Below are 15,096 nucleotides of genomic sequence, written 5' to 3'. Positions count from 1 at the left end.
GTTGCATGCTGGGAGATGCGCTTTCTGCGCGTCGGTTTTTTTTTTTTTCCAAGCTCTGGTTTCCTGGCGACGCTGTCCGGAGTTAACCTGCACGCCTGCGCTCCCTCCCTGCCTGTTAGTTGTTGGGCCCAGAGCGGTGAGTAATTAGCATCCAGGGAGGAAACCTGAAGTGGAAGGCGGTGGGCGGTGGCGGTGAGGGAAAAGGCCAAGAGCCCCGAAACGGAGCGTCGGCCTGTGGCTTCGGGAGCCGCTGCGGAGGGAGTGCGAGCGTGTGCGTGCGTGTGTGTGTGTGTGTGTGTGATGGGGCTCGGCCTTGTCTACAGACTAAGGTGCGCGTGGGCGTCGGTGAGGGACACGGGCCGGGTCCCTGCCGTTGTGACGCACTTGCGCGTGAGTGTGTGAACGGGGGAGGCGACCCGGCCCCATCCCCGCGGCTGTGCCCCCCCACCCATCCCCGGTGCGTGTGAGCCTCGGGCTCGGACGCCTCCGCTCCGCTCCGCGTGAGTTCCACGCGCGTGGGCTCTGGCGGGGACGGCGGGGCTGTGAGAGCCGCCTTGACGTGTCTGTGGGATTGGCGGAGCCGGGCGCCGTGTCTCTGGCGGGGGCGTCAGGCGGTGTGTCGCAGCCGCGGTGTGTGAGTTTGTTCAGCTGTGACAGGTGCAGGCTGGCCCCCGGGTGTGTGGGCACGGATTGAGTGAGCACGGGGAGGGGGTGTGTGACGGTATCACCTGTAGCTCCGGTGTCTCCGCTGGTCCCTCCGCCCTCACGTTCCCACCGTGCAGTACTTGAGGGGGCACAGCAGCCTCCAAGAGACGTGGGAGCCCGAACCCTGTAATGAAAAGAAAATGACAGGAATTGACACAGGTGTCGTCATGAGATGGCGACAGATGAGCTAGAGGTGCCGTCCTTCTAAAGTCCAGGCCACCTGAGTGACAAGATGGAAGGGTCTCGGGGTGGAGGGGGGTAGATTCTATTTTGGAAGGAAGAGGTCCTTGACCTGGGAGGTGCGGGGACGGGGTGGCGGGGTACCCCCAATTAGTAGAGCCTAGTCTCCCGGAATCTCTGAAATACATCTGGGTGCACCCTTCTTATTTTTGGTGCTTTTTTTTTTTGAGTATAATTGCTTCGCAATGTTGTGTTAGTTTCTGCTGTACAATGAAGTGGATCAGCTGTAAGTATACTTATATCCCCTTCCTCTTGGACCTGCCTCCCATCACCCCCCACCAGTCCCACCCCTCTAGGTCATCACAGAGCACAAAGCTGAGGTCCTGTGCTATACAGCAGCTCCCCACTGGCTGTTTTACACTTGGTAGTGTGTATAAGGTAAGGTAAGTCACTTCAGTCGTGTCCGATTCTGTGCGACCCCATAGATGGCAGCCCACCAGGCTCACCCGACTCTGGGGATTCTCCAGGCAGGAACACTGGAGTGGGTTGCCATTTCCTTCTCCAATGCATGAAAGTGAAAAGTGAAAGTGAAGTCACTCAGTCGTGTCCAACTCTTAGCGACCCCATGGACCGCAGCCTACCAGGCTCCTCCATCCATGGGATTTTCCAGGCAAGAGTACTGGAGTGGGGTGCCATTGCCTTCTCCGGTAGTGTGTATATGTCAGTCTTAATCTCCCAGTTCATCCCACCCACCTCTCCCTGCCCCAGCTCTGTGTCCACATGTCCATTCTGTAGGTCCCTGTCTCCATTCCTGCCCTGGAACTAGGTTCATCTGTACCATTTTTCTAGATTCCACACATATGCATTAATATATGATAATGGTTTTTCTGACTTCACTCTGAGAGACTGTAGGTCCATCCATGTCTCTACAAATAATCCAGTTTCATTCCTTTTTATGACTAATATTCCATTGTACATATGTACCACATCTTAGGTGTGGTCTTGGAGGGTATTTTTTCTCTCTCTTTTTTTTTTTTAGCTTTATAAAGACTTATGCTCTTACCCAGGGTTGGGCCCATGCTTTCCTTAAAATTAATTTTAGCTCTTTAATTAGATTTTTCTGTGCGAAGCTCACTGCTTAAAGACTATTCTCTTTAGGAAGAATGAAAATATCTCTTTATGGCCTTTAACTATGTAACTTCTATTTTTCAAGACTGACACAGCTTTCCCTGAAAGGGTTTGGTTCAAAAATACTGGTGTGAAATAGCTGAACTTAAGCAGACAACAAAAAAGTACAGTTATGTATCAGGGAGTGTAGTTTTTGGTTTGCCAATTTAGTCTTTGAGGAAAGCAATTACTTCATTTTGAGACTGGAAATAGGAGGGTATTTCCTGATGCAGTCTGTGCTCCGGAAAGGCCCCAGTGTCTCATTCTGTCCTTTCTTTCCTCCAGGCCAGCTGTCCTCCAGAAAAAGCATCCTGAAGAAGAAGACAGATTATCACAGATCTTCACATCAAGTTCCAGGTGAACTTTTTGTTCAGTAAATGACCTGAATCTTTAGCACTTAAGAATATTTGCTTTCCTTGACCTGAAATGTCCTCTGTATTAACTCAGTATTTGCTTCCCAAGCAATTGTGCAGGTGTCTTCCCCATTGACCAGCCCTCTCCCATGAGTACTCACGTATTCAGTAGGCAAATTGTTCACATCCTCCCGTGTGATCTTCTAAGAATCCAATAGGATTGAGGGATACTACTGGGAGGTTAATGTTAGCAGTTTTAGCATGTGATATGGTAATATAATATCATTATGATATTAATTTTTAGGTGGAATCAAAGGCTACATATCTTTGGTCTTTTGCACAGGACTGACTTTCAGAGCACAGTAAGAAAGGAGAAGGGTTTGATTGTTTTAGTCAGTTAATGACAAAGTGTTCAGCTTTGTGAGGTTTTTTAGAATGGGGTTTGAGCAAAGGTCTTTGTCATTGAAGGCAAGGTTTTTTTTTTTTTTCCTCTAGTAATCAGTAAATAGAAATTTGTTGTATCAGCTAGGTTTTATTTGAGGTCTGACAGTTTCAGTTACATCTTTTTACAAATGGTGAGAGGCAGTATGGTTTGATGCTGATGTGGGTTCTGGATCTCAAGCAGGGTTTGGCAAACTTTTTCTCTAAAGGGTCACATATTAAATATTTGTGCTTTGTGGGCCACATGTGGTTGCAAATTGTTCTTTTTAATAGATTGTATTTTTTAGAACCATTTTACTTTTTTCAGTTAGAACTGTTTTAGTTTTACAGAAAAATTGCAAAGATAGTACACAGAATTCCCAGGTACCCTGCACCCAGTTTCTCCTATTATTTACAACTCATATTAGTATGGGATATTAGTTATAATTAGTGAACCAATTCTGGAACCTTACTGTTGACTGAAATCCATGTTTTATTCAGATTTCCTTAGTGCTTTTTTTTTAAACAGTTTTGACTATGTTTATTTATTTATTTTTTTGTTATTATCTGACTGCGAGGCATGTAGGATATTAGTTCCCCCACCAGGGATCGAACCCTCACCCCCTGCAGTGGAACTGCCAACATCTTGACCGCTGGACCACCAGGGAAGTCCCACGGGTTTCCCTAGTTTTTACACAGTGGTTTTCATCTGTGGGATCCTGGGATCCCATCCAGGATACCACATTACATTTCATGTAATGTTGTCATGTCTCTTTAAGCTCCTCTAGGCTGTGTTGATTTCTCACACTTCCCTTGTTTCTGACAACATTGGTGGTTTTAAGAGGAACTGGTCAGGTATTTTGTAGGCTGCCCCTCTGTTGGAATCAGAGGTTTTCCTCATGAGCTTACGGATTTATGGGTTTGGAGAATTCTGGGTGATGTACCCTGAGAGCTGCTAGGAAGAGGGCTTCATTCTCATGATGTCAGATCATGACTAAAGTACTTCCAACTGACGGATTCTATGTGTCAATAAATGAATTTATTTTCTATGTTTTATACCTTACATATTTTCTTCTAATAGCGTTGCATGCAACAAGAACACTAGCAAGGTTAGGTTATTTAGTGTTTATCTACAGGACACTGGCTGAAGGACAGATTCAAAAGCAGAGCTCACCCTCCCTTCAAAACTAAGACTAAGCAGCATCAAGGTACTTATCAATATCTGCGGGGCATCTTGGCATTTTAGCCATTTATTTCCCAGTCAGTCCTCCAACGTATGTGGGAGGATGTAGACATCACAGAGTTGGTTTAGGTATTAGGAAGTAAAAAGAAATGAGATGTTATTCAGATTAAAAAAAAAAAAATCCCCAAAATAAGTTATTCAGAGATATTTCTGCAAGTTCAAGAGGTCCCCTTTGAAAAAGAGAGTGGAACTTTATCTTTTGAGAATCTGTCTCAACATGTATGTGTGTTTATATAGATACAGATATCTTGATTATGGTGTGTATTGTATATGAATATGTATATATGCATATTGAGAAACATCATTTCAATAGCCTGATTTTCCTACTGACAATATACCTGAAAAATTTTTCATGTCTTCAAGTATTTCTTCTGACTTAGCATTGAATAGCCCTCTAGAACATTTTCACTTTGATATTCTGCATGTATTTATGCAGCCAGCTTTGCTGGATTCCGAATGCCAGACCCTATCTGGGTAGTTCTCTCTCCGCCTTGTCCACCTGCCAAGTCTTGGTGACTTCACCCTGTCCAGAGGCCGGAAAAGCTCGAGTTGGCATGGTGCAGCCCCTCCCACCCTGGACGGTGTGAATGACCGTAACGGGCCCTCTGCCCAGAGTCCCCCAGCCTCCATCAGTGAAATTTGAGGGCCTGGTCTCCACACAAAACCCCCGTCCATCGTCACACCAAAGGCAGGTTCAGGAGCTTCCCTAAACCACCCTGAGGTTTCATAACTCAGGACTAGAAGGGACTCCTGGAACTCACCAAACGCTGCTCCATTCCCGGTTGCTGTGAATGACAGGGCAAGGATGCAGACTAACAGCCGCCAAGGAGGCAGGCGCACAGGGTAAGGCCCAGCAAGTTCCCACCCTGGGGCTTCCGGTGCCTTCTCCCGGTGAAGTCAGGACGCCAGCTATTGTGCCAACATCAGCAAGTGACAGTATGCTCAGAGTACTGCCAGCCAAGAAAGCACACCTGAGCTTCAGTGTTTGGAGTTTTCACTGCGGCTTCATCACATGGACATAATTGATTGGTCCTGTGGACGTAGGTGATTGATTTGTTGTCCAGATGTTGATCTCAGTCCCCAAGTCAACTCATAGCCCGTGACCCATGGTCTCCCCATCCCACCCATCACCTGAGTGGTCTTCCTGGTGTGGCCATCTCCCACCCTAAGGTGCGGTGTGGCCTGCCCCTACCCACAGCAAAGACATCCCTGTTATGTGCAATGTCCATTACCTCTCAGAGGCTGAGAGCCAAGGCCGCACCTCTCTTTGGTCAAGGCCAGATTTTCAACCATATCCCCCACCAGGGAGCTGGCCAGGAATCCTCCCACTCCAGTGTCAGATCTAATTTCAAGACATAAAATAAGAGCTCCTCTGCCCCATCAGCTGGGTTTCCTGGAGTTTCAGGGAGAACTTGATTTTCCAGAATCCTTTTAATCTTCTCTAGGTGTGTTTTTGAGGGGGAGCTTGTAGGGGAAGAAGATGGGGTTCTTTGGCAGCAAAGGTGGAGGAGTGAGAAGGGCTGTACTAAGTCATTTGGGGACCAGGGTGCACTTATTTTCATGCCTCATTTTCCTCTTGTAGATCTGGGCATCTCTGGATTTTGTGTCTTCAGTAAAGGAGACCCCAGGAGCACTGATCAGTCCTTGAATTCTAGAACTATGGCCCACGTGAGTATGTTTTTCTTTGCATCTTGAGTTGTGATGTCTGGGTCCTGTGCCTACTTCTGTGAAATACTGTGAAGCCTCCTGCCCAAGTGAGTCCCACCGAAGACCTGTTCCTCTGCTCTTCCTGCTCCAGCAAATAATGATACCATGTAGCCCTGTGCCCACCTCTGTGGCTAAAGTTTTCACTGAACCCTTGAGCTAGTTACTCAGTGTCTCTCCTCTGCTCACTTTTTTTGTCAAGAGTAATTGCAACAATGGAAGCAGAAACTACCTTGAGAAATATTTGAGTCAGGTCCACAATTTGATGAGTTCTAGATGTTGGTCGCATATGACCACATGAGATTCCTCTTTTACCTCCACTGATCTTCCCAGGCTCATCATCCTTTACGAAGAATTGGAGTGTGATAAGCCCTGGCTCAGATCATGTTCCTGTCAGGGGACCCAGGAGATGAATTTTGTTTTAAACAGACCTGTCTCTGTGTTCCCAAATCGTTTGCTACTTAGTTCCTCTAAATCAGGAAAAAAGAAAAGGCAGGGTTAGTGGATGATTAACAGGTAAGAAGGTCATTTCAGGTAAAAGTAATAGATGATCATATACTCCTGGAATTGGGGAACTTAAGACATTTGACTCAATCTAAATGTGTGACTGTAATAATTCAGTCTAATCCGTTCATATTGACAGCTTACAGTGAACAGTGTCAGATTTGTGATCTCTGAAGAAGATTTAGCTTCAGGATCAGGGACCAGGCTTGATCACTCTAGAACTTTTGTGTAGTAGAGTTTTATTAAGAGACAGAGAAGCTTCTGACATAGACATCAGAAAGGGGATGGAGAGTGCCCCCCTTGTTAGATTTTAGCAAGCTGTTTTTTGTTTGTTAGAAAGCTATTAATCAGATAAGAGAGACACCTCAAGGCTGAGGGAGTTTCACCATCCCCTCCTCCCACAATATGCATTTTTGAGATAGAATAGAACAGGTGTGTCATCCCCCAGCCATAAAACAATTGATACGAATACTGGTTTGTTGAGCTGTTATCAGCCCAAGGTTTGAGAAAAGAAAAAAAGTTAGTCTTAGGTGGAACCATTTTGAAGAAAGGCAAATTCCAAAGCAAATACATAATTTCATTAACATAGCTTAAGAGAAGCATTTCCATAAGAAAAGCACATTGGTTAGTTCAAGGTTTGAGAAAAGTTGAGTTCCGGTGGAACCAGGTGTCATCATGGCAACACAGAATTTTAAAAGAAACGTCCTTTTAATTTTGTATAGACGAGGAAAAAAATCTGACACTTGTAGTTTGTTTCTTCCTGCCGCTTCAGGGAGAGATTAAACAGTTGCAGCCTGTTTCCTCGTTTGGAGACCCCTGGCCTTCTTGCCTGTTACCCTCTCAATATGATGGAGTGAAAAAAAACAAACAAACTGCTTTTGTCATCACAAAGGCCGACCTCGTAAAAGATAACCTGTCAAAATGATGAGCCTGAAGCTTGAAAACCTTCAAACCTGCAAGCCTGATTTTCTAAGATAAAAGATTTTATATTCAGGAAACAAACCCCTGGCTTTTTTTTTTTCCTTTCTCCTTAAAGAGAACAGAAATGCCATAGGAATGCACACTTGCTGAGAATTTATGAGACAGGCATGTAGCAGGCCCAGTACTTGTGAACAAGAGAAACCTGGGCTTGTTTTAGCCATTTCCTGGCAGAATGGCATGGTTAAGAGTTCCCGAGGGTGTCGATTGTCTTCCTTGCAGCAGGAGGGGCTAAGCGTTAGTCGCAGTGGTGATGTCTCTGGCCCCCACCCAGGTCCCAGGCTTCTAATCTGCTCACTGTGTCCACCCCTGCACAGAGTAGGGGCCTCCCTCCCCCTCCTTCATCTTCAAGTTATGTCCTTCTGCTCCACCAGGGACGCAAGGGTTTGGTGACCTTCTCAGATGTGGCCATCGACTTCTCGCAGGAGGAGTGGGCATGTCTGGACTCCAGGCAGAGGGACTTGTACTGGGATGTGATGCTGGAGAACTACAGTAACCTGGTCTCACTTGGTAAGTTCCCTGCCTCAGACAACCCAGACTCTGTGCCCGCACCATCAGCTCCCTCCACGGTGAGCTTCAGGACCACCTTTCAAGAGCCTCATTGAATTTCTTTCTTCCTGCTCCCAAGGGACATTTTGATCTTTGTCCAGTTGGAAATGGGCATCACGTGTACACCTCTACCTCCTCACCCATAAGCAATCTTCCTATGCTGTCTGGCCCTCATGTAATTATTTCTCTTCCTTAATGACCAAAGGGTTGATTAGGGTTATTTAACTTATGAAAATAAATGTATTTATTTCATGACCATCTTTGGAGAAACCAAGCTTCATGCTATGAGCCCACGTTTACACCCAGATTGCTGTTGGTAGTACTGTGGGGACCCACCTTTAGGGAAGACGGCCTGACACATGACATGAGTTTCTCTAGCATACCAGCCTCTATAGATGCGAACTGAACAAACAGAATCCATGTAAAAACACACTGAGCATATTCCACTCCCTACACACTGGACCTGAAGTGAGGTTGAAAATTATAATCTGTGAATTCTGAGTTAAACACCAGATGACATTATCTTATAAACATCTAAGGAAATTTCTTATTTGTCTGTTAGCAAAATAACAGCCATAATATGCATGGCTAATATTGTGCTTAACTATATACCAGGAAGCATCCTGAGCATAGTGTGTGTGTGTATTAATATATTTCATCCCATTCTCACTAGTTTATGAGATAGGAGCAGTTATTATATTACTATAGATCAGTATGCTAGGGCACAGGGTGACTTGGTCAGTCAAGGAGGCAGAAGCAAAAATGGAACCTAAGGTTTCTGGCCCCCAAATGCATCCATCCATGCCCCAGGATTTGAGGCATGTTGTATAGAGGCATGTTCTACTTGCCTCTATAAGCTTAAAACAAGACCCTTTATCTACCCAGCTGGTTTCCTCTTTGTCCTCCAATCCCTTCTGTTTCCTGAAGTCTTTTATCATTTTGACATTTAGATTGTGACACATTTGACTGAAACGCAATCAAAAAAATCTTGAGCCAACAAGTTTTTTCCCAAGTTCTGCCTCTTGTGGCATTTCTCTTCTTTTGAAAGCAAGACATCTCATTTCTATGCCAGACACAATGCTCTTATGGAAGCAAGAGAGAGAGCTTTGATGGTTGAGGGGGAAAGATACCAAAACAGTGTAGAGCAGACCTCGGGCAGGGAGCAGCTGCCCCCCTGAGGTGTTTGGGGGGCTCCCCACAAAGGTCTCAGGCCCAGGGCCTCTGAGGAAGAAGTTACCACCTCAAACTTGATCTTCACCCTGTTTCCCTCCCAGTTGATTTTCCTTCTCATGTTTCACCCCTGTTGAGAGACAAGGGCATAGGAAACAGGACTTTGTGCCATCGGTAGTTTCTGAAATGTGGTTATTTTCGTAGCTTCATGTGCTTTCTTCATTATATATATAATAATTATTATTTTTGGTGATACTGCTTCTTGGGTGCTCTGTTCTTCCATCATGAAGCAACATCTGCTTGTGTCTCTTTTTGTGTCATTAACAGTTGCTGACACTCAGTACCAAGATTCAGTATTTCATTGGGGTTCAAAATGATGATATTCTATTATTGCCTCTTCATTTGTTCACTGTAATAATTCTTTAAAGAGAAACCATGATCCACCTGCTTATTGGTGGTGTAGTGAAACTGCTCATGTTTAAAGGTAAATCTTTGTTCTTTTAAGGAAAAAAAGTATTCACTTTTAATAACAAAGGGTTGGTGTCCTAGCCTGCTCTAAGTTGGCCATTTAACATTTTTCTAGTGTCTTTATGAACTCATGAATTTAAATGTTTGATGTTTTGTAGTCCCTTGAGTTAGCATCTTTATCGTTGCTCAGATTTTTCTAAGCATTGCCTCATAAATGTTTCACAGTCTTATTATTAAATTTAGTTCTACACATCTTTTGAATGTTGAATCTTTGTATCAGGAATTACTTTTAATGATAGTACGTGTGTGTGTGTATATATATATATATATACAACCATCCAACTATATCTTTTTGTTTTTTACAGTCACAGTATATTTGATTTTCTTGGTTTTCCAGGCTTGTCATCACATCTACAAATTGTGATCTTTTTCATCTTCATTTTTGAGATTTGTCCCTCCAGGTTTTTTTGTTTTTTTGTTTTTGCTTAATTGTTATAGCTGATAGGAAATAGTAGCACTATTAATAATAGTCAGTGCCTTTTGGGTTTGATTTTAGCAGGAATGTCTCCAGTGCTTCCTCATTAAGTATTGTGATGCTAGACATGGAATCTGCATCTTAATAAGAGCTCTAGGTGATTAATATTTTTCCCACTGGAGAAGTTTTATTTCTGTTAGAGAAGGTTTTGGTTTGTGATTAGTTTTGGTTTTGTTTTCTTAAAAAATAACAAAATATGTTGGATTTTTTTGTTTTTGTGTGTGTGTGTTTTGGTTTGTTTGTTTTTTTTTTCCCAGATTTGGAATCACCATACGAGACCAAGAGTTTACCTTCACAAAAGAACACTTATGGGATGAATTTTTCCAGACGGACCTCAAATAGAAAAAGTAAATCCCGTGGCCTTGACTGGACATGTGAAGGTGAGCTGGACAGATCACGGGCCCCTCAAGAGGGACGTGCCAGTCAAAGGATAATCAGCTGTGGGGATACCCCTGCTTATAGAGAAAGCACCCCTGTTCGGCCACAGCAGAGACTCCCTAACAGGGAAAATTCCTATGAATGTAAGGAATGTGGGAAGGCTTTTAGCCGAGGCTATCAGCTTACTCAGCATCAGAAGATTCACACAGGCGAGAAACCCTATCAATGTAAAGAATGTAAAAAGGCCTTCCGTTGGGGCAATCAGCTTACTCAGCATCAGAAAATCCACACCGGCGAGAAACCTTACGAATGTAAAGACTGCGGGAAGGCCTTCCGATGGGGCTCGAGCCTCGTGATCCATAGGAGAATCCACACTGGAGAGAAGCCTTACGAGTGTAAGGACTGCGGGAAGGCCTTCCGGCGCGGCGACGAACTCACCCAGCATCAGAGATTCCACACCGGTGAGAAGGACTACGAGTGCAAAGACTGTGGTAAGACCTTCAGCCGGGTGTACAAACTCATTCAGCACAAGCGAATCCACAGTGGCGAGAAGCCCTTCGAGTGTAAGGACTGCGGGAAGGCCTTCATCTGTGGCTCGAGCCTCGTGCAACATAAGAGAATCCACACGGGGGAGAAGCCCTATGAGTGCCAGGAGTGCGGCAAGGCCTTCACCCGCGTCAACTATCTCACCCAGCATCAGAAAATCCACACGGGGGAGAAGCCTCACGAGTGTAAGGAGTGCGGGAAGGCCTTCCGTTGGGGTTCGAGTCTCGTGAAGCACGAGAGAATTCACACGGGGGAGAAGCCATATAAATGTACAGAATGCGGAAAGGCCTTTAACTGCGGCTACCACCTCACTCAGCACGAGAGGATCCACACTGGCGAAACGCCTTACAGATGCAAAGAGTGCGGAAAGGCATTCATCTATGGCTCAAGCCTCGTCAAGCACGAGCGCATTCACACGGGATTTAAGCCCTATGGGTGTCAGGAGTGTGGGAAGGCCTTCAGTCACGGCCACCAGCTGACACAGCATCAGAAAACCCACACTGGTGAGAAGCCCTCTGAATGTAAGGAATGTGGAAAGGCCACATGTAACCACGGAAACCACCTTGGAGACCATGAGAGGATTCCCGCCGTTGAAAAGCCTTTCGTGTACAAAGGCCTCCCTTCAACATTCGTTTCTTCCACGACATGAGGAAGATTCGTGTTGAGAGTGAATGCAAGGAAGCCTTCACTGGTCGCCCTTCTGCTTATAGACTATCAGAAGTCATGTGAGCGGTGAATTTGGAGAAATCGCTTTTTCTTATTGATCACAGCATACTCAGCTGTCAGCGGTTATCTCCTGGATTAGGTTAGTTTCAAGGAGAGCATAGAAACCTTCCAATACCGCTTCATCTCTGTCGTATTTCAGATGTGTTCTAAGGTGAAACTCTGCTAGTGGAATGTATGTGGGAGAGCTTTTCTTGTGGCACTTACCCCAACCTGTTACCACCACCCTCCCACCTCTCACTGCCTGAGAGACACTGGAAAAATGAGCTCTTACCCGCTGTGCTTTATTCGTGAAGTGGGGCTAATCACACCTAACTAATACTGCTGTCGTGGTGATTAGATGAGTTTGGTACATGTGAACTCCCTGAACATGTATCTGGAATATTGTGTAAGCTCAATAAATATTAGCTGCTGTTGTTGTTCTCATTAGCATTAGCGTTGCTATTAGTTATTACAGGAAGACATCCTGTAGGAGCAGTGAGTTGATAAAAGTCTATCAGAGTTCCGTAAGAAAATATAGGGACTTCCCTAGTGGTCCAGTGGTTAGACTCTGCGCTTCCACTGTGGAGGATGCAGGTTCAGTCCCTGGTCAGGGAACTAAGATCCCACAAGCCACACGGTGCACCCAAAAAAAAAGAAGAAGAAAATAGAGGAGATTGCCATACTGTGGGCATGGGGAACGTTTCTTAGTACACAGAAAACTCAACGGAAAATGAAGTTATTAAGTTGGAATTTATTGAAAGTTCGAAGTTCTGGGCATCGAGTGGCATCATGAAGGTGATGAAAAAGCAAGAAGCAGACTGGAAGAAAGACATTTACCTAAATGTGACGAAGGATTCACAAAGGATAAAAAGAATTCTGCAAGTCAATAATAAAACAGCAAGTCAATTAAAAGGTGAAGAGAGGGACTTCCCTGGCAGTCCAGTGGTTAGGACTCCATGCTTTCACTGCCAAGGGCGTTGGTTCAGCCCCTGGTTGGGGGACTAAGATCCCACAAGCTGCACAGTGTGCCCAGTAAAAATAATAAATACAAGGTGGAAGGAGACTTAGGTAAACATGTAAGATCACCAAATGTCAAATAAGTGGAGATGAGTTAAATGTCATCACTCCAGGGATATGCAAAGTCAGATTGCCCTGGGAGTCACTAAACACCAGAATGGCTGACATTGAAATTGCATATGAGCCAATGTCTTTGCTGAATGTTCACACACAGGCTGTTGAAGGAACAGAAGCAGCACACTGGACCTTTCCAGGTCCTGAAGGTCCCAAAGCAGGGGGTTGGGGGTGTTGGGGAGGCCAGTGCTCCAGGATGCAAGTGGATTTTCCCTGGTGGAGGGGCTGGGGCCCAGGGTCAAGTCCTGAGTGTGGAGGGAGCAGGTAGACTCAGAAGGGACCTGAGCTGTCTTCTGAGTTATTCAGTCACTCGGATGTGTCTGACTCTTTGCAGCCCCATGGACTGCAGCACACTAGGCTTCCCTGTCCTTCACCGTCTCCTGGAGCTTGTTCAAACTCGTGTCCATTGAGTCGGTGGTGCTGTGCAACCATCTCATCCTCTGTCGTCCCCTTTTCCCACCTTCAGTCTTTCCCAGCATCAGGGTCTTTTCCAGTGAGTCAGCTCTTCTCATCAGGTGGCCAAAGTATTGGAGCTTCAGCTTCAGTATCAGTCTTTCCAATGAATATTCAGGACTGATTTCCTTTAGGATGGACTGGTTTGATCTTGCCGTTCTAGGGACTCTCAAGTCTCCTCCAGCACCACAGTTCAAAAGCATCAATTCTTTGGTGCTCGGCGTTTATTGTCTGACTCACATCCATATGTGACTATTGGAAAAACCATAACTTTGACCATATGGACCTTTGTCAGCCATCTTAAGAGGGCCAGTCCTAGGTGAAGATGGGGGTTGACTTGGGGAAAGGACTTGAGCCCGTGGTGGGGAATCTGAGAGTCTGGGCGGGGGAGGACTATAGCCCACAGGAGTGAGTTTGATAAGCTTGGAGCAGAGCTCACAGGCATGGGTGGTGGAGCAGCCAGAGTTCAGACAGGTCTGGGGGACTGGAGAAAAGGAGTCCTGGAGAGGGAGCCTTTGAGAGCTGGAGGACTTGAATGCCATGGATGAATACAGCTTGGGAGACCTGGGGTGAGAGCTAAAGCCAGTGGGAGAACTGTGGCACAGGGTGGCTGGGTGGTTAGAGTCCAGAGGCGTGCCCTGTGAAGGCCAACAGAGGGTCCCAAACCCAGCTGAAGTAGGGTTTATGTGTGGCATATCTCAGCGCTGTGGTTACAGCTCCATTAAAGCTGTTTTGTCCTTGGGTTATGTATACCTTAAGGGCTTCCCAGGTGGTGCTAGTGGTAAAGAACCCACCTGCCAACATAGGAGATGTAAGAGACATGGGTTTGATCCCTGGGTCAGGAAGATCCCCTGGAGAAGGAAATGGCAATCCACTCCAGTGTTCTGGCTTGGGGTATCCTATGGACACAGGAGCCAGGGGGACTACAGTACATGGGGTTGCAAGAGAGTCAGACATGACTGAGCGACTAAACAAAAAATCCTTATCTTCATTTAATCCCTATCTTCATTTAATGAAGTTTATTTGCAAATTCCTCTGGCGCCATCTGTAGGCTGGTTAGAGTATCTTCATCAAAAGGAGACTTGATTACCTGCCTTTGGACAGAGCGATCTTTGTGTGTGTTTACTGCTTAATTGCTTTCAGCTCAAAATAAATTTTATGTCAGGTATATTTAAGCTGATGTACCTGGTTTCCTTCAATTATGATACAGGCATTGTTTTCAATAAAGAAAGACATGAAGTATTTTTGTATATGTTCTCTTTTTGTATATCATGCCGTTTTATATAGTTTATGCATTAGTTTAATTTAGGTTTGTTTGCTGTGAGTCGGTGTGTGTGTGTGTGTGTGTGTGTGTGTGTGTGTGTATGCGTGCTAAGTCGCTTCAGTCATGTCCAACTCTTTGTGACCCCATGGACCAAATGACAGCCTCCTCTGTCCATGGGATTTTCCAGGCAAGAATGCTGGAGTGGGTAAGTCAGTCGCTTCTCCAGGGGATCTTCCTGACCGATCAAAGGGTCAAATGCATCTCTCCTGCATTGCAGGCGGACTTTTTACCACCTGAGCCACTAGGGAAGCCGCACGGGTACATGTATCACTGTCACGCGAGTGTATGTTCCTCGGTTCTTTGTTCCGTCACAACAAATATTTGGAGTGACGGACATTAAAGCACCCTCGGCGGATAGACCGTGTTATAGCTCTCAGGTCTCGAAAGGACCATGTTATAGCACTTCGACAAATCAGTGTTACATCTCAATGCTACAGCTCTATTTTATTTAGAAGATAGAAGGAAAATCCATCTCTGAGGCGTGAGGACACGTCAATCCAAAGAGAAGAGCGCCCCAGCTCGAGGTGGGGGCTGGGGGGGGGGGGGGCAGGGAGAGAGAAAGAGAGAGCTAGCTTTGGCTCCT

General features: G+C 45.5%; 1 protein-coding gene across 1 annotated transcript; it reads left to right on the top strand.

Moving 5' to 3' along the window:
• On the top strand, positions 1 to 12,052 carry ZNF331 (zinc finger protein 331). The gene is given in 6 exon segments (XM_025270195.3): positions 1 to 136; positions 2,338 to 2,409; positions 5,651 to 5,736; positions 7,629 to 7,764; positions 10,234 to 11,512; positions 11,514 to 12,052. Coding segments are annotated over 6 exon segments (1,746 nt in total). The 5' UTR covers positions 1 to 15; the 3' UTR covers positions 11,566 to 12,052.
• The last annotated feature ends 3,044 nt before the right edge of the window (positions 12,053 to 15,096 follow it).

This window comes from Bubalus bubalis, chromosome 18 (assembly GCF_019923935.1).
Source record: "Bubalus bubalis isolate 160015118507 breed Murrah chromosome 18, NDDB_SH_1, whole genome shotgun sequence".
NCBI lineage: Eukaryota > Metazoa > Chordata > Mammalia > Artiodactyla > Bovidae > Bubalus > Bubalus bubalis.
The sequence above is the reverse complement of the archived record's forward strand: the minus strand, read 5'-3'. Positions and strand labels throughout refer to the sequence as shown.